A 21,486-nucleotide genomic window follows, 5' to 3' on the forward strand; every position below is an offset into this window, starting at 1 on the left:
TCAGGACCGTCTCCACCCTGATCTTTACTTCTGGCTGGTGTTTGTGGTTTTTGTCTTTTTTTCTTATTTTCAAATTTGTGTGTTTGTGTGTTTTTGTTTTCTGTTTGTTTGTTTGTTTTCCTTTCCAGGGCTACTTCAAGGAACAAATCAAAGCACACCTGGTGGAGGGTCCAAAAAATCACTGCCAGTAGGGAAATAAAATAACCAAAGTCACAACAGAGAGCAAGTAACACTCTCCAAAAAACACTGCTTGAAGGGCCAGACCCTGGACAGTGTATGACTGCCCCCCTTTAATACAGCAGTGCTTACAGGTGCAGAGCACATAACAAGCTTTTAAAATGCATAAGGGACAGAAAACTAGCCAAAATGACAAAATGGAATAATTCTCCACAAAAGAAATTCCAGGAAGAAGTGACAGCTAAAGAACTGATCAAAAGAGATATAAGGAATATAACTGAACAAGAATTTAGAATAATAGTCATAAGATTAATCACTAGGCTTGAGAAAAGCACAGAAGACAGCAGAGAATCTATTGCTGCAGAGATCAAGGAACTAAAAAATAGTCACGATGAATTAAAAAATGCTATAAATGAGGTGCAAACTAAAATGGAGGTGGTCACAGCATGGACTGAAGAGGCAGTGGGGAGAAGAGGTGGATTAGAAGATAAAATTATGGAAAAAGAGGAAGCTGAGAAAAAGAGAGTGAAAAAAATTCTGGATCATGAGGGGAGAATTAGAGAACGAAGGGATTCAATGAAACAGAACAATATCCATATCATAGGAGTTCCAGAAGAAGAAGGAGAGAGAGAAAGGGGCTGAAGATGTACTTGAACAAATCATAGCTGAGAACTTCCCCAATCTGGGGAAGGAAACAGACATTGAAATCCAAGAGGCACAGGGGCGCCTGGGTGGCTCAGTCCATTAAACATCCAACTTTAGCTCAGGCCATGATCTCACAGAGGATTTTTTTTAAATCATAAGAGATTACATGTATAACTTTATGCAAATATTTTAAAATCTATTTGAATGGAAAATTTCCTAGAAAAATACAATATACCAAAATTTATCCTTTTGGAGATATAAAACAGTCCAATTTTCATCGAAGAAACACAAATAGTATCAAAGAAATGCTCCATCATGGCATAGGGAAATTCTGTCAAACCTTCAAATATCAGACAATTCCAATACTACTTAAACTTTCAAGAGCATATAAAGTAAATGACCAAATTATTTTTAGAAAGCAAACCTATCTAACAAAGACTACCTCCCAAAAAAACCCCACTAATTCCACTCACATATCAATGCAAAAATTCTGAATAGAATACTACCAAACATAATTACATTAAAAAAAATTAACACTCTAAGCAGGTGGAATTTATTCCAGGAACAGAAAGGTGGTTCAATATTAGAAAATCTATCATGTAATTCACCATATTAATATATCTCAGGGGGGAAAAATCTTACAATCACCTCCTTGAAAAGGCCTCTGACAAAATTTAACTTCTGTTCCTGATTAAAACCACTAAACACGAATAGGAATTCATGAATATGTTCTAACACAGTAAACTGTATACACAAAGAATGATGGCCAGTGTACTCACTACGGTTTCACAATGTATTAAGGATATTAGACAATGAAATCAGACAAGAGAAAACAAAAGTAAAACTATCAAGCAGATATAATTGCTTGACCTAAAAGAATCAGAGTGAAAAGAAAAAATTAAATCTTCTTAAATTTTAATAGTATATAAAATTTTACTTAATTTGTAGTAATATATAAAATTAATGTAAAAACCAGTAACTTTCACATACACAGTTCTTATAAACAGAAAACTTATTACAAGGCATAAAAGAAGAGAATATTCCAGTTTATAATGGTAACAAAAAGACAAAATACTTAGAAACAAATATAACAACAAATGTGCGATTTTAATGAGGAAAACTTTAAAGCCCTCTTGTAAAACTCAGAAATTGATTTGAACAGTTGGAAAAATATTCCTTGTTCTTAAATAGGATGATATAAAATAAATATATCATTCTTCTCCCAAGTCAGTATGTGTTTAATGTTGTCTCACTGAAAATAATAACCAGTAAGTTTCTTTTTCATTCTAAAGTTTATGTGGAAAGGTAAGAAAAAACAGCTAGGAAAACACTGGAAAATAAGATTAATGAGGTGAAGTTCAGCTCTACCAGATGTTAAAACATTCTATAAAGTCTACTTAAAAATGGGTGGTACTAGTAAAATAATTGAAAGTCAGAAAAATGGAACAGAATAGAAAGTCAAGAAATAAACCAAAACACATACAGAAATTCAGGATATGCTGTAAGTGACAATGAATTCACTGGGCAAAAGATGTCTTTTTAATAAATGTTGCTAGAACAAAATAATATTCATTTGGAAAAGGTAAAATGTGGAAATGGGAAAAGTCTCCATGAAATCAAAATCCACTAGCAATACAAGTTTCATATTATAATATATATATAAAAAAAGTAAGTGTTGTGCAGTAAATAGTAACGTGAGCCAAGTTAAAAGACAAATGACAAACTGAGGAAACTAGCAATGCATATGACAGGCAAAGGGCTCATCTCTCTAAAATATAGAGTTCTTCAAATGGAAGGGGGGAAATAAGCACCACAAAAATAGGGGGGGAAAAAAAGAAACAACCCTGTGTGGTATTGGTGAAGAGATAAAAACTATGATCAACGACACAGAATAGGATCCAGAAATAGATTCACATAAACATGGTCAATTATTTCCCACAAATTACCAAAGGAATTCAATGGGTAAAGAAAAGACTTCAAACAATGGTGCTGGGACAAGTGAACATGTGAATGGGAAAAAAAATGAGCACTGACCTTACCTCAAAAATGAACCCCAAATATATGACAGATCTAAATTAAAAGTCTAAAAATATAAAACTTTCAAAGGAAACAGAAGAAAATCCTCATAACCTGGTATATGAAGATTTCTTACTTAACACCCAAAGTATGAGGCACAAAAGAAAAAGTAACTGGATGTAAGCAATATAAAAAACTTTTACTCTTCAAAAGACATTGCTGAAAAAAACCAAAAAGCCAGCCAGAAAAAGGAAATATTCATAATACATGTATCTGATAAAGATCTTCTATCTAGAATACATAAAAAATTCATATAAAATTTTAGGAACAGAAAACAGATCAGTACTCTAGTTATGGGAGGATGTGACAAAGGGGTACTGGGGAAAAGAGCCAGACACAAATGTACAGCCCACATGATTCCATTAAGATGGTACCCAGAATAGGCAAAATCCTATCAAGGGTTAGGGTGAGCAGGGTGAGTGGTGGTCAAAAACAAAGGGGCAGGAGGATATTCTCTGTTGTGATACAAATAGTCTGTGTCTTCACAGAGGTATGCATTTTTCAAAACCGATCAAATTGTCACTCAAAATCTGGGCATTCCATCTTATGTAAATTATACTTCAAGCGAAACACATTTTAAATTTTTTTTTTTTCAACATTTTTTATTTATTTTTGGGACAGAGAGAGACAGAGCATGAACGGGGGAGGGGCAGAGAGAGAGGGAGACACAGAATCGGAAACAGGCTCCAGGCTCCGAGCCATCAGCCCAGAGCCTGACGCGGGGCTCGAACTCACGGACCGTGAGATCGTGACCTGGCTGAAGTCGGACGCTTAACCGACTGCGCCACCCAGGCGCCCCCGAAACACATTTTAAAGATCATTGTAGCTCCTATTCATTGAACACAAAGGGTAAAAAACCAAAAAACAAAAAACCAATCTTTAGCTTTAAGAATGTGACAAGACACCTTCGACAGCCCTATAGTAGGGATAGTGTAATTTTCTTTTGGGTCTCAAACAACATGAAGCCTGGTGCACTGCGCATTATTTATATAAAGATTACAATTCTCAATATAAGACTAACCTCACTCAAAATGGCATGGCAGGTGTTCTGTCTATATGGCAATGGTATAACATCAACTTATAATTCATACAACCTTCTAACTCTGCAATAGTGCCATTCTTCAATTTTTCATTAGGAGGGAGGGCTTCACCTCAGGGTAAATATTACTCCTCACTGATTGATAAAAGACACTCAATATATGTCTGCTACATTAATAATAAAGGAGTTTATGCCAATCAAAGTCTTAAAGAGAAAAAAAACCTACAGAAACAAAGTTCCAAAAGCAAACCATAGCAAAACAAAGATTCATACCAAAAAAAAAAAAAAAATGATCATTCACCAGAACACTGGAAATAGTAAGATAAAATGAAAACAGAATGATTGCATAAATAATGGCAATCCCTTCAGTGAAATTTTATTTCATCTGTTTTAAAGAGGATACATTTCATGAGAGGATAATATATCATGAAAGGGGGACAGATGAAAAACATTCTATGTGATATAAATACTTTAAAAAAAAAAACATATATGTTAGTTTATGTATAAAGAAGAAAAATGACAGAATAAACAAATGTGTTGACAGTACTTGTCTCTCAGGCGGTGGAATATAGGAGATTTACACATTCTATAATTTGTTATGCCTTTAAGATTTGAATTCTACACAATTCACCTGTACTATTGTTCTAATTGCTTCTTCAGATGTTGGGGGTAAAAATCTGTGAAGAAAGAACTACCTGATGTACTAGCTGACCCAAGAACTTTTTTCTCTTGCTCTTATAGTGAATAATATTTTGATATATTAACCATAAGTTTGCACTTTAGTACAATCTTAGTATTGAAGTACTACATTCCCAATTTTTTTTTTTTTTTTTTTTTGTCTCAAAGAAGAGTGAGGAACATCTAAGCCTAAAAGGACAAAGTCTAATTTTTACCATTTATCCTTTCTAGGGTAACTCATGTGATTTGGAATTATACACAAAGAGGGAGTACAAAGCTTCTTAAAAACCTGTCATTCCACCTCCTTCACTACCTCCAAGACAGATTTGGGAGAACCTTCAGGAAGAAGAGTCTAAAAGAGCCTGGCCAGCAATCAGTTCACCCACAATATCCTGGCCCTAAATACTAATTTCACTACCACTCTTGTCCTCCCCAAAGCTGGATGTAACACTGGGGTGGGAGGGAAAAGAAGAGGACGTAGAAGAGGCACAAACCTAGTATGTCTGAAAAGTTTTAGGGCAGTCTATTGATGTGTGGGTTCCAAAAACACAATTAAATGGAGTTACTGAAAATCAAGCTATTACATTGCTTACAGTGCTGATTTCTTAAAATGAGATTTTTAGTCACTATACTTACTTCATTTACTTTTCTTAAAAGTACTTAGCTGTTCTTTTTTTTTTAATATATAATGTTTTTAATTTATTTTTGAGACAGAGAGAGACAGAGCATGAGCAGGGCAGGGGCAAGAGAGAGGGAGACACAGAATCCGAAGCAGGCTCCAGACTCTGAGCTGTCAGCACAGAGCCCAACGTGGGGCTTGAACTCACAGACGGCGAGATCATGAACTGAGCTGAAGTCGGACACTCAACCGAGTGAGCCACCCAGGCGCCCCATGAACTGTTCTGAGTGAAATATAGCAGCTTTCTTAACTCTGCTAATACAGAGGCATCTTTCCTTTTAAATCTTCTGCCTACTTTGCATCCAATGAGGTGACCAAGATGGCCTGCCTGTTACTCTGAGCTGGACCAACGTTTAGAAAGGCTCTTCTGGCTCTAGGTCCTAACCACCCTTTTCTTTGAACATGTGCTTTAGAAAACTTGTAATTATACATCCTTTCTCTGCTTAAAATACAGATAACCCTTTTTTACAAGCCTCTTTCCTGTTTTACAACCCCAAACTGCCTTTCTGAAGGACCTGGGAGTCATCCTTTGACACGTAATCCTCAAGGAAGATAACACCCCTATTCCCAGTCTCTGTGCGAGGGGGGGAGCTAGCTTCCAACAGGCACCAATCAGCAGACACAGATGGCCTCATCAGAGAACCACATGGGCAAACTCAGGAAGCTACTCAAGGTGTTCTCCTGGTCAACCTTCCCTCCAACTTTTCCAACTTTCCCACTGTCTCACCTCAGTCCACAAACACCTTCCCACCCTTTGTTTCAGCAGAGCTGAGCTCAGACTGAGTTCTGGCCTCTCTTCCCTGCTCCGGTAGCCTCGCATAAAGTCTTCCTTGCCTGTTTTACTTCGTCCAGTGCAATTTTTGCTTTGACAGAAGAAAACTGAGACAACGTGAGCTTCCTGCAGCACTTAACTTCCATACCCCTTCTCTCTATTTATTGAACACTTACTGTGTTCTGTCCGTTGAAATAGTCTAGTCACCCTGAGAGATGGGTACGCGTAATATCCAGGTTCTTTCAGACAAGGAAACCCAAGCCTTGTGAAGTCAAAGTTTACCTTGGGTCATTGCTATAATCTGACTGTCTGGGTCCTCCCCTCCCCAGATTATGTTGAAATCCAAACCCGGATGTGATGGTATCAGGATGAGGGACATTGGGCACGTGATTAGGCCATGAGGATGGAGCCCCGATGAATGGGATTGGTGCCCATATTATAAGACAGGGCCCCAGAGAGCTCCCCTGCTTCTTCCACCATGTGAAGGACACAGTGACAAGATGCCTGTCTATGCATCAGAAATCAGGCTCTCACCACACACTGAATCTCACGGAGCTCTGAGCTGAGACTTCCCAGCCTCCAGAACTGTGAGACATACATTTGGGTGGCCCAGCCCACGGTAGGTATTCCATTACAGCAGCCCCAGCTGACTGGGACAGTCACACAGCAAGTCAATTCTGGACACCCAGCCCTAGACCCAAAACATGTGCCTCCAGACCCCTGGCTTTCAAATCTGAAGGCAACCAAAATAAAATTCTGTTTGTTTAATGTGTTCCCATTAGCTTCTCTGTGTGTCTTGGGGTCCAGAGAAGTGTCTCCTACTTCATGTGCTTGTTTTGGCACTTTCTCCTCCCTGGGAAGTCCGGGATGCATTCCCCAGAGCAGGGGCACTTGGAGAGGAAAAGGAAGGGAGTGAGGTCCAGTGAGGGACATGCAAAACTACAGGATGGAGGGTCAACGCTGGGTGTGGCGGTGAGCGGCGAGCGACATTAGACAGCGAGGTAGGGGGAATATTATATATGTTACATACAACGGGCTTTGGAGGGGGCAGAAAGGGTTGTGGACGGTTCCAGTGTATTGGGGCTTTTGGGGGTGTTGGGGGGTTCGCACTTTCCGGCTCTGCACTCAACAGTGCGGCCAGGGGGTGGGCCTCCGGGGAAGTCCAGGAGGCCCACCCTCCGCCTCCCCGGGGGAATCTGGGGAGAAGACACCACCAGGGCGGGGTGGTCCCATACTCACCGCTCGGGCCTCGAAACCGCCACTACTACACCTGCGCCTCCGCCGCTGAGGGACGCGGGTCACCGGGCGCGGCACCTCCTCCCAACGCCTCCGCCAACCGCCCAGCTGCCTGCGGGCCCCGCGAGCAGGTCAGCGGCCATGGACCCTTCCTCGCGCATGCGCGCACGCCTCCACTCCCTAGCCTGCCCCCTCCTCCCTGCAGCCCCGGCGCCGTCCCGCTTCGCCACCTGGCCCGCACGCGCCTCCCTGCCCCCTGCGCGCACTGGACCCTCCTCCCGGGACCCCTTAGAGCGTGGGGCCCCACCCAGCACTGCCCGAGGCCCCCAGACCCTCAGGGTCCTACCTCGGGGCCCGTGCGCTTGCCCCCAGGCTCTCTGCCTCTAGACCCCTCTGGACCACCCCACCACCCTCCAACTCTCGCGGGCTCCCCTCTCCCTCAAGTGTCATGGTCACCTCAGCGGGCCAGTAGCTCGTGGCAGGAAGTTGGGAGAGATTCAGTGGCCGCCCTCTAGGATCTGTGGGCGGCAGCAGAGAACTTGCAGAGGTTCCCCCGCTCGGGGGCCCGCAAGCCTGCTGCGGGGGCCACTCGCAGCCCCCGACGTGGGGCGACTCTGGCGTAAGGCGCGCGGTCCTCGAGTCCAGCTCCCCAGCGAGCGCCGCCTGCGCCTCGACACGTGGGCGCTCAGCGCGTTGTGACTCCCACGGCGTCCTCTCCACGCGCTTCCCCGACCAGCCAGCCACTCAGGGGGCCCCACGTCCCGACCTCTCTCCTGCTCCACATATTCGTCAGTGGTCGCTTCTCTTGGCGGACCCCACCCCAATACCCACCTTCGGTGTAGCTTAAGCGTTGCCAGGCAGGTTCTGAATTCTGCCAGAGGCAAATCTCTTCCCTACCCCGCCAGGGATCGGGTTCTGGCCTCCAGGCAGCAAATGGAATTGGGTTCTTGAACTGTCAGGTTAAGCTTGGTCAGGAGAGGGTGCTGGCGGGACGCTACAGGACCAAAGGCTGCTGCTCCAGGTTCAGTGTTTTCTCTTGATTGTTGGTCTCCCCTTGCTGCCAGCAGCAGGTGTGGAGGACATTTCTGGGCATTCACCCTATACCTCCCCCGACCCCCATTAACCGTGGATTCTCAGTGACTCCGGCAGGTGCCCCTACCTAGCACCAGCCTGCCAACAACCACAGAGAAGAGTTTCCTGCTTGCTAGATCCAGCCACAGTTCCTTGCTGGCTAGCCTAGGCAGCCTGTAACTATGGGGTGTTTCCTGCTTGCTCAGCAGGTGTGGAACAGCCTTGACCCAGGGCCAAGAAACTTCTCCACCATCAAGTGAGCCCCAAGTTCACCTTCTCCAAGAATATCTGAATCCCAGCCTTGGGGAAGGGTCCTCTTCCAAGTTTGTTTCTTCCTTGGATATTTTCCCTCATCCATAGTGTATCCTTTAGAGTTCCCTGTACCTCCTATAGCTAACCCCCTGCTATAATTAATTATTCTTTTAACTTTCCCTGTTCAAATTGCTGTGTGGTTTCCTGACTCCAAGTGGGGATACTGACGAATGCTCCTGCTTACTTGCTTGGTGACCCTCGGTAAATCCCTTAACCCCTCTGCGTCTCCCATGTACAGTGAGGATAATAATAGCTGCAATACCTAGCCCAGAGTTTTGTAGTGGGATTAAATAATGCAATGCCTGTAAAGTGCTTAGTAGAGGAACTGACATAATTTGTTCGTTTCTTGATGGAAGATAAGAGGTGAACTGGATCATAGGGACAGTGAAGAGACCACCACACTCAAGGGATTTTAAAAAGAGTCATTAATGATGCCAACTGTGAGACTAGATGCAAGTAAGACCTTAATAAAATGAGTTCCCCCTCCTCTTTTAAAGTTTGCCAGCCTGCAAATTTTGCAATTACTGAAATCACTGGTGATGTATGGCACGTATGGGAGTGGAACCCACAGAAAGTTATACCTAAAAACAATTAGCTTTTGGGTATAATTTATTACTCACAACTATCCAACTAAGAATATATAAACCTTGAACAAACCATCCTAAAGTAGAGCAGCTTCATGGATTCTTTCTATCTTGCAACTGGACAACAATCATCTCTTGTCTGCTCATCTGCCCATGAATCTTGAGAGTTACTAGATTTCTCACATGGCTTATGGGGGACTCCATGTGGCCAAACAAGAATCTGAGGAAGAGCTCTGTATATCATTCTTTACTTCATTTCTTCTTCTTTTCTTCTTAATCAGAGGTGGGACAAGAATAGAAAAGAAAATAGTATTTTTTAAATAATGGTTTTGCTTTCTGTTCTTGGACTCTAAATGTTATGGTACAAAGATTCTCTTGCAAATGAAGGATCTTGGTTTGAGTTTTGGAAATAATAACCCAACACACCCCTACCCCTTAAAGTTTGATACTGATTTTAATTAGATCCTTTTTGGTATAAAATTGTGTGTGGGTGAGGGGTGCCTAGGTGGCTCAGTGAGTTAAGTCTCTGACTCTTGATTGTGGCTCGGGTCATGATTTCATGGTCATGAGACTGAGCCCCACATCTGACTCCGCACTGGGCATGGAGACTGCTTAAGATTCCCTCTCCCTCTCCCTTTGCCCTCAAAAAAAAGTGTGTGTGTGTGTGTGTGTGTGTGTGTGTGTGTGTGTGTGTCTTTGTGTGTGTGTGTGTATCCATGGGAAAAATGGTTTGATACATGCTTAATGTTCCTCTTAACCACAACTCAAGTACTGAAACAATCCTTTTGCTTTTCAAGCTGTCCCATTTGACAGCACCATTATTTTTGGATGTTTCTGTTTAAACATTCAGGATGCTCAAGAATATGTCCTTTTCCTACCCTGATTAATGCTGCTCTTTTGTATTTCTAGGAAAACAAACATTTCACCAAATGTCTTTAGATTTGCACATGCTGGATACACAAGCCACCCATGTAAATTTACAGAAGAGTGACATATGTATGTTATTCTTTGGAGGACTCTTTATTATGTAAATACATTTATGCCAAGATATACACACCCATAGTAATGCCCCTCTATGTGTCCAGTTATAGACATAGTAGTCTAAGGAAGACATAAGGGTCACTGTTTGGGAGTAAATCTCATGGTACCTTTTCTTGATAATCACCTTCTGTGTTCTCTGGGTTAGCAAAGATCAGGAAGACTTGTTCCAGTGTTATCTGACTGATGGAGTAGTCTTCTAAATTGAATTTCTCTTTAGCTTCCTCCAAAATACCAAACACCTTTAGCAACAACAGCAGTAAAAAAGGGCAGTTACCATTGCAGGCCCCCCCCTCCAGCCTCCAACCCAGCTGAGTATCTCCTGCCCGTCCTCCAACTCCTGCCAAGTTCATGTTGGAGGACAAAAGGGGAAGATGAGAAAATGAACAGATAATTGAGAACCTGCAAGGAAGCACTTCTCTGTCCCTATTATCTTGTTAGACATGACAAATAATGGGATTTAAGAAAGAAAAATCAATTAAACTCTAGGGGCCTTTGAAAAATAACATACTTTAGGGAATTTTTCTGCTCCTCATACAATGTCAGCCTCCCATTACATATGCTTGGATATCAGATACTTCCCCCATCAGGAGCGCTTTCTTAACATGTAATGTTAGAAGAGCATGGTTTCTACATTCACCTTTCCCCAGCTGTTGTCCTTGCTGGGAATGTAGTAGTTTAGGATCCCTTGATTCTCATGCTTTAATACACTACCTAAGAAATGAAAGCAAGATAGATAATCTTAACATACCATTTTTAATTTCCAAAATATTGCTATATCAACTTCATTATACACAATTGTTAATACAAAAAAATGACATGGTCAAATAACCCACTCTCTTTGGTACACATGACATGGTTAATTCCTTTCAGATTTATTCCTGATGAATAGCCTTATTGTGTGGAGTTCATAGCAATTACTAAAGGTATGCTTTCAGGTACAGTAAAGTTGTCAGCTCACATGCCCCATGTTCAAAACCTGAGCCTCCTCAAATTCTAATGTTACAACAAGACTTTATTCCTGAACATAGTGCTGAGAATATGATGAGCTGGCTGGATTTTCACTCTGGTTGTGTGGATATGTATGCATGTACAGTGTGCTTGGTGGGGAGGAGAGGAGGACAATGCCTCCTCACTATTCGCATGATCACATGCCCCATGAAAGACAAAATCATACCTATAGATTACCAAAGTCAGCCTGTATGTTCTGTGTGTTCTTACCCACTGGTGGAATGACAGGGAAAAGGGTGGTATCTATTTCTAATGGGAACAAACATATTTATGCTCATCAGTGCACATTTGCAGGTTGATGAAAATTGGATTAACTGGGTTCAAAATGTTTTAAAGTAAAAAATACGTGTTCATAATGGTGAGATTTTTTAATGCGAATTTTAATGCATGTATTGTCTCCATGGTCATGTACAGCTCTTTTTTGTGTGTGAAATATTTGAAACATGGAGTTTAATGAATTACTCAAAGCAAACACTGGTGAAATCATCTCATTTAGGCCAAGTAATAGTAACACAGAAACTCCCATGTGCCACTTCTCAGCCTCTATGCCCCATAAAAAGTCACCAATACCTTCATTGTTATTGTGGATATTTCCTTTCCTAAGTGTTTTTACCTGTGCATACACCTCTAAAAATTGAGGTAGAGTTTTCCTACCTTTGAAGCTTATGTGAATGGAATCATCTGATATATATTTTTTCTTTCTGCTTCTTTCACTAAATGTTGTGAGATTCATTCATGTGGTTGCATATAGCTATAATTCATTTTCCTCTGTAAATAGTAATCCGGTATATGAATATTCCACAGTTTGTTTTCCATTAGGCTACTGATAGACATACAGGTTGTCTGACTATTGTGAATATTGCCAACTTAAGTATTATTTTACTTATCTCCTTGTTACAGGTGGATGCAAGTATCTAAAGTGTAGATGTAGGTAGAATTGTTGGGCCATAGCTTTTTTAAAAACTGGAAAGAGTGTCACTCGCACTCTTCCTACAAGAAAGCTGGAAAAATTGCAAATAATGTTTTTTCTTGAACCCATCAGTTTTTTGATAGGGCAAACTCAGAGCAACCTGTGTCTGGGGAGAGACAGGCATCTACAGAGAGGATTAGGGCCAGAGCATTTGTTTGTGCAAGGCAGACACTGCCAGATGATAGAAGCTGAATTTAAAGAATGTAATAAGTAGCTAAAGATAAGTGTGGGATAGCAAGAGAATTAAGAAGCCCACTCTTTTATTTTTAACTTCTCTGATTTAGTTTTTTTTTAGTAGTGCTTCTTACACACATTAGAGAACTGGATTTTGCTTATGAGCCAAGCTGAATTTTTTTTTCATTTCATGCAGGAGTTAAGTCTATTTATATATGCTGAAAGCAACAGTATGTTTAATTGTGGTCCTCCTATATAATTTTTAAAATTATATATACATATATACAGATAAATGCATAACTATAAATACAAATGTAAATATACAAAATACATGTGTGTATGTACTTCACCTTGTGGTTGGTTCTTTTTATTCTTACTGTTATATGGGTGATATATTTTGTCCTTATGGTTAACTTCATACTAATGTCTTTTCCTAATACCCATAAATAGTCCCTTCTTTTCAAGACAGTGGTATAAACATTCTGTGCTCACCAGTAGTTCCTATGCAGAAACTTCTCCAATCATTCCTTAGTCGATACAAAATTTTTGTTTGTATAGTCTTCAGGGAGAACCACTGGGGACAATATCTCCTGAATACCTATTTGTTTATAACTCTTTTTGAAATTTATTCTTGAAGATCATTTTGGCTGCATGTGAAAACTACAGGTTGTATATTTCTTAGCATAAAATGTTTTATCACAAAGCCTGAGATCAATCTAATTTTCTTTCCCTTATAAACTTTCCTTCTTTCCCTTATCTTTTTACCTGGAATCCAAAGGTCAACCACCTTTATTATTAAAATACAATAGTTACATTGGAATACTCCTTGGTGTTGATGATATTGAGTCAATTTTTCAGGTTGTCCTTTTAGTAAGCAGGTTTGTCTCATCTTAGGAAATTTTCTTGAATGATAGTTTTTAGTATTTATTCCATTTTATGGCTTTCCTTTTCTTCTTTGTGGACTAATTTCATATTGTGTTGGATGGTCCTTGCCTTGCCTCTCTCTTACTTTCACATGCTTAACTATGTTTCTGTTTGATGGTTTTCTGTTTTTCTCCTTTCCAATACCGTTCCCTTGTGCTTTCTGTGTGGTTTATTTGCTCTTGATAGTTAAGTATTTCTGAAATATTTACTTAAAGTATTCTCTCCAGTGAGGTCAGCTGTCTTTATATATCCCCTTGTTGTCTAGCCATCTAATCTTCTTGCCCTTTCAATTCTAATTTAGGATTTTCTTACATACCATCTATTCCCTTCTTAATTCTGTAAGCTCATATTGAAATATTAGATACTAGTTTCATCTACTTTGAAGCCTTACAGCTCTGTGGTTCTTTCAATCTCTGTAGGTTATTTTCTTTTATCCTCTTTTATGATATTTTTCTGTGGGATTCAATTTTAATCTTTTCAATCATTTATATTTAAATGAGGTTAATTTTCTTATAGCTTTAGTAGGTGTTTCCTATGTAGAAGGTAGGGTATGACAGAATATTTTCTTAGCTTTAGAGTCCTCTTTTGAAGGGTTCCTTCCAAGAGTCTTCTGGGATTTATCAAGTAGACCTTCCTCTGGTACTCTCTGATATCTGCCTCCTGTGGGTCTCTCCACTCCAAGCTTAAATTTGAGATCCTTTCCTCCAGAAAGGATATCTGCTTGCTTCTACTTGGAATCAGAGGATGCTACTTTGATGAGGGAGCTTGGGGCAAGCTGAGGGCAAAATGCAGGCTGGCATCCCCTGCCCCCCCCCCCCCCCCCCAACAAGTGGAATATGTGTGATATTCCTTGGACACTCCTGGTTACCCAAAAACAAAGGAAAGGGGTTTAAGTGCTTGCCACAGTAATATGGGAAACTAAGGCAAATGAAAAATTAAGTTCCTTTACTGCTTGTAGCCCATTGACAAGTCCTTGAAACAGAGTGACCTCCTTCTAGGAGCTTAGGTGCCTCGATGATGACAGTTTGCTGGGGCAAAAGAGAACATTAGCTTAACATTATCCCAACCTTAAGGATCCTGAAAGTCTACTTCCTTTATCTCAACTGCCCCAAGATATATGCTGACAATCATACTCCAAGCTTACGGCCCCCGATATACTTCTGAAGGGTCTCAAAACTGAGGTTTTGTTAAATGGTAATAAATGATGTTTCCCTAGCAACAGCTAGCCCCTCAAGGTCCTGGAAACCTTGCTTCCAAAATTCTTTCAGAGACTTACTCTATCCCTGACCCCCTCTCAGCCTGAGGGTGTATAATGAGTTACCCATCAGGACTCCAGTGCAGCTCTTTCTGCCCATGGGTTCTGTCCCCATGCTTTAATGAAATCACCTTTTTGCACCAAAGATGTCTTCAAGAAGTTTTTCTTGGCCATTGGATCCAGACCCCATGAACCAAAACTTCATCATAACTGACCAACCCACTTGTGGCTGTCTCTGGATGAGCTTCCCAACCCTGACAAGGGTCCAGAGCTTCATCAATGATCCCAGTGCCAAGATGGCACTTGCTTCCACAATTCGCATTTTCTAACTGCTCACTGTTTCTTTTATTTGTTTTGTCCTTTTTTCTTATTTTCTGGTTGTTAAAATTTTTTTCCCAATTTTGTTTGTAAGACAATTATTGTATTTAAGATGTATTTGTTTAAATTTTTACCAATTTCTAGGTTATTTTACCAGGAGCACTTTTCAGAATATACAAGCTAACATACTGTAGAAATCATCTTTGCCTTAAAAAAACCACATGGTCATTTACATTTACTCAGGATTAGGCAGAATCATTTACCCTAGATATCTGATTATTGTGGCAAATCCTCTTTAGAGTATACATTCTAGATGACTTTTGCTTGCAATATTTATTTATTCTTTTTAAAAATCAAAATTTAGGTATAGATGCCATGTCAATTCCTTTTTGATTCTGTCATATTTGAATAGGTATTTGCTCTAGCATAATGTAAGAAAGAACAGGGCAATAACCACCTTACAGTTGAGAAAATGCCTCAAACCCACATTTCCATTAAAGCTCTTGTGTCCACATCCTTGAAAATAGGTCTTGGGTCAGTGTTTAGTGTCCTTCCTTCAAGAAGAGCTAGGACAGCACACAGTGGTGAGGTTTTCTGGTCACAGCTTCTCTCATGGTAGTTTATCACATGAAATAGAAGTTTGATAGAATAGTACTCAAAAATATGTGAATGAATGCATTAAGTGAGTATTAAACTTCTTTCCTAATGGACACATCCATCTGCATGTGTCCTATGCACATCATAATCACTATGGCCAACACTGAGGTAATTACTTTCCCATACATCTATTCTCCACATCTCCACTTCCATTCATTTCTTATCTATTTTCTTTTTTTTAAGTTTACTTATTTATTTGGGGGGGGAGGGGCAGAGAGAGGAGGAGAGAGAGAGACAGAAAGAGAGAGAGAGACAGACAGAGAGACAAAGAGAGAGAGAGAGAGAGAGAAAGAGAGAGAGAGAGAATCCTAAGCAGGCTCCACACTGTCAGCACGGAGCCTGACACAGGCTTTGAATCCAGGAACTGTGAGATCATGACCTGAGCTGAAATCAAGGGTCGGATGCTTAACCGACTGAGGCACCTTTCTTATCTATTTTCTGATATTTATTCCTACTGTGTAATCAATCATACTCTTTTCCATTGCCTGAAAGATAAACTTATAACTCCTCAGCCTGACACACAGTGGGAACTTCTCTGATATTTTACTCACCCTCACAAAGTGGAGTAAGATGAAAAACCAGAATTATTAAAATCTTTTCCATGCCTCTGCTTTATGTTTAAGAAAGAGAGGTAAAGGGGCACCTGGATGGCTCAGTCAGTTAAGTGTCCAGCTTCAGCTCAGGTCATGATCTCACCATTCATGAGTTCGAGCCCGCATCGGGTTCTGGGCTGACAGCTCAGAGCCTGGAGCCTGCTTCAGATTCTGTGGTCTCCCTCTCTCTCTCTGCCCCTCCCCCATTCATGCTCTGTCTTTCTCTTTCAAAAAATAAATAAACATTAAAAAAAAAAAAGAAAGAGAGGTAAAGGACAGAAGGAAATAGTTGCTGTCTCTGGTATTGTACCATATAGGCAGAGAGATGCTTGTTGCATTTAGCAGCAGAAGCAGAATTAATCTTGAGAGAAGAGAAAAACTTAGTGGTTCTTGTTTGCATTTCTATATCACATCCTGGCTGAGATATCAAAAGATTGGGATACATGCTTAGTTAGAATAAAAAGCCTTAAGACTTTGCAAAAGTAATATGTGAAAATGAGCATTGTACTTGAAAATATGACTTTAGTGGTATAATTTATATTGATAGCACAAATCCAAAACTGCCTTATTACAATGATACAAGAGATTAGTGAGAACCTTTTTATATGTGTGTGAAAAAATATGTATCGTAATGCTAAAATTATAGAAAGAAGGATCCCAAAAGGAATTCAGTATGGAAGGTCAATAAATATCAATATCCCACAGGAAACACTTACTGAAGACATAAAACATATGGATGATGAAACAATAAAACCATGATTTAACACATCTTTATAAAAGTTAGCCTAACCTAGTTTACCTGGGAATGTCATTGTGATGAAAAATTTTAAATCATTCAGTTTATCCTCCTGTGCATCAATCTTGACCTTGATCTTCAGGACGTAAATGTTGCCAAACTTGCTTTTGAGGTGCTGAGGGCTACCCAGGCACATGAACTTTCCCTCCACCATGATGGCCAGCCTGGTACAGAAGGCGTCACATTCCTCCATTCTAGCAAAACATGATACCATAAAAAGTTCTGGTTTTGGAGGACATTCTGTAGTTCAAACAGAGCCAGGATTTGTGACTCTGTTTTCAATGTGAAATGGAATTTGGTAATCATAAAGATTATAGTTGGGAAGTGAAAAATTTTCAAACAATTAGTAGTAGAGTACAAATCCTCAAACACAGCATCTCTTAAACTTCCTACTCTTTCCCCACTCTTAATTATTTAACTCAGTGAGTATTTTTGGCCACTCTATTCATTAGGATTAAGGAGGAACTCACATACACTAAAATTTATTGTCAATATTCCTAGCCCCAAATAATTCTTGCTTATAGTCAGTATAGTACTTGCCAACCCTCGTTCAAGCCTCCAAATGAGCCACACCTATGGGAAGTTATAATGATGGCTTTGCCACTTTCACGTGTCCATGTCACAGCATCCCAGAGCAGGCGTCGGGCTCCAGGGTCCATGCCAGTTGATGGCTCATCTAGCAAAATGACTGAGGTATTTCCCATTAGGGCAATAGCAGTACTCAGCCTACGTTTGGTTCCTCCACTTTATGGTCATAGAAGGAAAGAAAATTTAGAAGAAAGGGAGGTTATACAAATTAGTTATTTATAGGAAAGAGCACAAACATATCAACAAACATTTAACATGAAATTCCACAATGTTGATTAGTTTTACTTCAATAAGTTAGGTCCAGTACAGGTGTATATATCAAATAATTTTCATTTGAAATGTAGATGAGTGACTTCTATGTAACTGATTTTAGCCACATTATCGGTGACATTTATTTACTTGTGCTTAGGGTACCATGATTTCCCAAGTATATGAATCTCCCATAATTCAAAGGGCCTAGATTTCTTCTTTCTTGAGAGACAAAGAACTATTTGGACACTAGGACGAATAGTATACCTTTGTGATTATAGATAATATATTGAGGAAACATCTCTTTTGAGATTTAGAGGCTATAGTTCAAATATAACCAGGATTTTAGTTTCATCTCTGCAAAAGAAAGACATGGAACTACACTGATCTATATTAATTGCTATTATCTGATATTAGCAACTCATGAGATAGTTTCACAATTAGATAATACTGTTACAGAGGGACTTGGGTAGAGCTGTGCACATTTATTTCAAACATCAGAGACATAGGGAGGCATCTCAACATTATAACAGCTGCAACAAAAAGATCCTAATAATGAAATAACTCACCTGTAGGTTATGATAAGCTTGTCAGCATGGAGTTCCAGTTGCATTGAACTCAACCATCTATTCACATACAGCTGAATCTGGGGCTCAGAGATTCCCCATAACCTGGCATACATGATCATTATTTCCCGACCAGTCATGTATTCCAGCAATGCTTCAGACTGAGGACAATAGCCAACTCTCGATTTCACCTGATTAAGAGAATTGCCTTAATAAGGACCCAAGTCATCTATCCCACTGAGTGTCCCTGGATGAGACAGAAGACTACAGTCCTCCAGGCATGTCTCTAAGAGTCCTACCAAGAATTTTTCTTTTCTAAATGCTACACAATGATGGCCACTGGATCTGTTGTAATAAGTTGGAATAAAAGATTCCTTAGTTCAGTTTTAATGATATTAGCAATGAAAAAGTTAGAAATAAAGTCCCAGAGCCCAGTGAATTTGGAATGTTAGAGTATGAAATACTTCCCTCATTAATAAGAAACTCTAATGGGCATGGCCACCATGGAAGTTTTTGCATTGCACAACCTGCACAGTCATGTCTAGATCTTGTTTCACAGTAAGACTGAACCAGAAGCAAAGCCTTATCCCACTCTCACAAACAGAATGCAATGAATGTTGCTTTGCCAATTAACCAATCCTTTTATGGATTTGCATTCAGATGCAAATAGGTATTCAGAGGAAAAGATAATAAAATTTTATTTTATTTATTTTTATAATTGTTTTTTAAAAATATAATTTATTGTCAAATTGTTTTCCATACAACACCCAGTGCTCATCCCAACAAGTGCCCTCCTCAATGCCCATAACCCACTTTCCCCTCTCCCCCACCCCCATCAACCCTCAGTTCTCTGTATTTAAGAGTCTCTTATGGTTTGCCTCCCTCCCTCTCTGTTTATACCTTCTCCCCCCCACCATGGTCTTCTGTTAAGTTTCTCAAGATCCACATGTAACATTATTTTATTAAAATTAATTAAAAATTAATTAATATTTAAAACAGTATTTCTAAATAATTAAAATTCATCCCTTTTCCTCTGAGATTTTATTAATTAATTTACAGTAATCCCAGACTATTTGCAGCCCTAGTCTCTTTGCAGAAATCAAAACAAACCCTTTCTTCTATTCTAGGTGTAAAATTATTGTCCCATATTATTTTTGAAAGTAAATGAACTGCATACAACATAACCCAGTGAACAAAGAAAAAGATACCATGAATGCCATCAGTAGAAATAATACTTACCAGCAACATATTTTTAATGACTTCAAATATTGGTATTATCAGATCAGTTGAGAAAATGATTGTGCTTATTATGTTTAAATATATTTAAAAAAATTAAGAATATATTAATGAAAAAAGTGAAGCTGGAGATATTACAATTCAAGATACCAAGTTATACTACAAAGCTATACAAATCAAAACAGTATGGTACTGACACAACAATAGACACATGATCAATGGAACAGGAAAGAAAGTCCAGAAACAAACCCATGATTATATGGCCAATTAATCTTCAACAAAAGAGGCAAGAATATGTAATGGAATAAAAACAGTCTTGTCTCTTCAACAATTGATGATGGGAAAACTGGACAGCTACATGAAAAATAATGAAACTGAACTACTTTCTTTCACCATATACACACAAAAAAACTCAAAATGGATTAAAGACCAAAATGTGAGACATGAAACCATAAAAGTCCTAGAAGAGAATATAGGCAGTAATTTCTCTGATATTCACCACTGAAGCATTTTTCTAGACATGTCTCCCAAGTCAAGGGAAATAAAAGCAAAAATAGACTATTGGGGCCACATCAAAATAGGAAGCTTCTGCATACTGAAGTAAACAATCAGCAAAACTGAAAGACAACCTACTGAATGGGAGAATATATTTTCAAATGATATACTCAATAAAGGGTTAGTATCCAAAATATATAAAGAATGTATACAACTCAACCCCCCAAAATGAAATAATCCAATTAAAAAGTGGGAATAAGACATGAACAGACATTTCTCCAAAGAAGACATTCAGCTTTCCAACAGCCACATGAAAAGATGCTCAATATCACTTATCATCAAGGAAATGCAAATCAAAACTACAATGCAATATCACCTCACACCTATCAGAATGGCTAAAACCAACAACCCAAGAAACAACAGGTGATGGTGAGGGTGTGGAGGAAGGGAAACCCTCTTGCACTGTTTGTGGAAATGCAAAGTATGGAAAGAGCCCCTCGACTGATGAATGGATAAAGAAGATGTGGTATGTATATATACAATGGAATATTACTTGGCAATCAAAAAGAATGAAATCTTGCCATTTGTAGCAATGTGGATGGAACTAGAGTGTATTATGCTAAGCGAAATAAGTCAGTCAGGGAAAGACAAATGTCGTACGATTTCACTCATATGTGGAATTTAAGATACAAAACAGATGAACATAGGAGAAGGGAAGCAAAAATAAGATAAAAACAGAGAGGGAGACAAGCTGTAAGACACTTAAATACAGAGAACTGAGGGTTGCTGGTGTAGTGTTGGGTGGGGAAATAGGCCAAATGGACAATGGGCAGTCGGGGGGGCACTTGTGGGAATGGGCACTGGGCATTATATATAAGTGATGAATAACTAAATTCTATTCTTGAAATCGTTATTACACTATGTGTTAATTAACTTGGATTTAAATAAAAAAAAATAAAAAATGCTAAAAGCTTGTAGCAAACTAGACATAGAAATGAATTTTCTTAAACTGACAAAGGGTAGCCAAATATAATATATAGTAGTAGAAATTTAGAAGTATTCCATGCAAAGGCAGGGGCAAAAAAAGATATTTATCATCATTGCCAGTATTCAACATTTTACTGGCGGTCCCACTTTATGCAATAGCACAATAAATGAAGAATGACAATGGGAAAGGAAGAAAAACTCTCATTATTTTTAGATGATAAACCTACCTACATAGAAAAGCCAAGCTAATCTGTAGATAAACTGAAAACTAATTAGAGAATTAGTTCATATAGATTTCTGGATAATAATATCAGCATATAAAAATTCAATAGCATTCCTGAATACTAGCAACTTATGTCA

At 39.3% G+C, this 21,486-nt stretch overlaps 2 protein-coding genes across 12 annotated transcripts in view; both read right to left on the bottom strand.

Annotated features, from left to right (window-relative positions):
- LOC132689186 (uncharacterized) overlaps positions 1-7,908 on the bottom strand; it is a 42,019-nt gene extending 34,111 nt beyond the window's left edge. For 2 of the 9 annotated variants that reach the window (XR_013552823.2, XR_013552822.2), the window contains exon 1: positions 7,306-7,471. The gene's annotated coding sequence lies outside the window, so the exon portion shown is untranslated. Of the gene's footprint in view, positions 1-7,305; positions 7,476-7,758 lie in introns of those variants that run through there. The other 7 variants (XM_078439794.2, XM_078439793.2, XR_013552821.2 and 4 more) reach the window with 6 other exon arrangements.
- A 1,368-nt stretch (positions 7,909-9,276) lies between these two features.
- The window catches only part of LOC132689750 (phospholipid-transporting ATPase ABCA3-like), a 175,298-nt gene continuing 163,088 nt past the window's right edge, over positions 9,277-21,486 (bottom strand). Inside the window, exons 28-33 of one of the 3 annotated variants that reach the window (XM_078440518.2) lie at positions 18,412-18,599; positions 17,579-17,749; positions 17,009-17,199; positions 10,948-11,021; positions 10,435-10,549; positions 9,277-9,533 (exon numbers count right to left, since the gene is read on the bottom strand). In XM_078440518.2, the coding sequence (XP_078296644.2) occupies positions 9,517-9,533; positions 10,435-10,549; positions 10,948-11,021; positions 17,009-17,199; positions 17,579-17,749; positions 18,412-18,599 (756 nt within the window). In that variant the 3' untranslated portion in view covers positions 9,277-9,516. Of the gene's footprint in view, positions 9,542-10,434; positions 10,550-10,947; positions 11,022-17,008; positions 17,200-17,578; positions 17,750-18,411; positions 18,600-21,486 lie in introns of all 3 variants that reach the window. The other 2 variants (XM_078440517.2, XM_078440516.2) reach the window with 2 other exon arrangements.

Source organism: Panthera onca, chromosome E3, assembly GCF_046562875.1.
Source record: "Panthera onca isolate mPanOnc1 chromosome E3, mPanOnc1 haplotype 2, whole genome shotgun sequence".
Lineage (NCBI taxonomy): Eukaryota > Metazoa > Chordata > Mammalia > Carnivora > Felidae > Panthera > Panthera onca.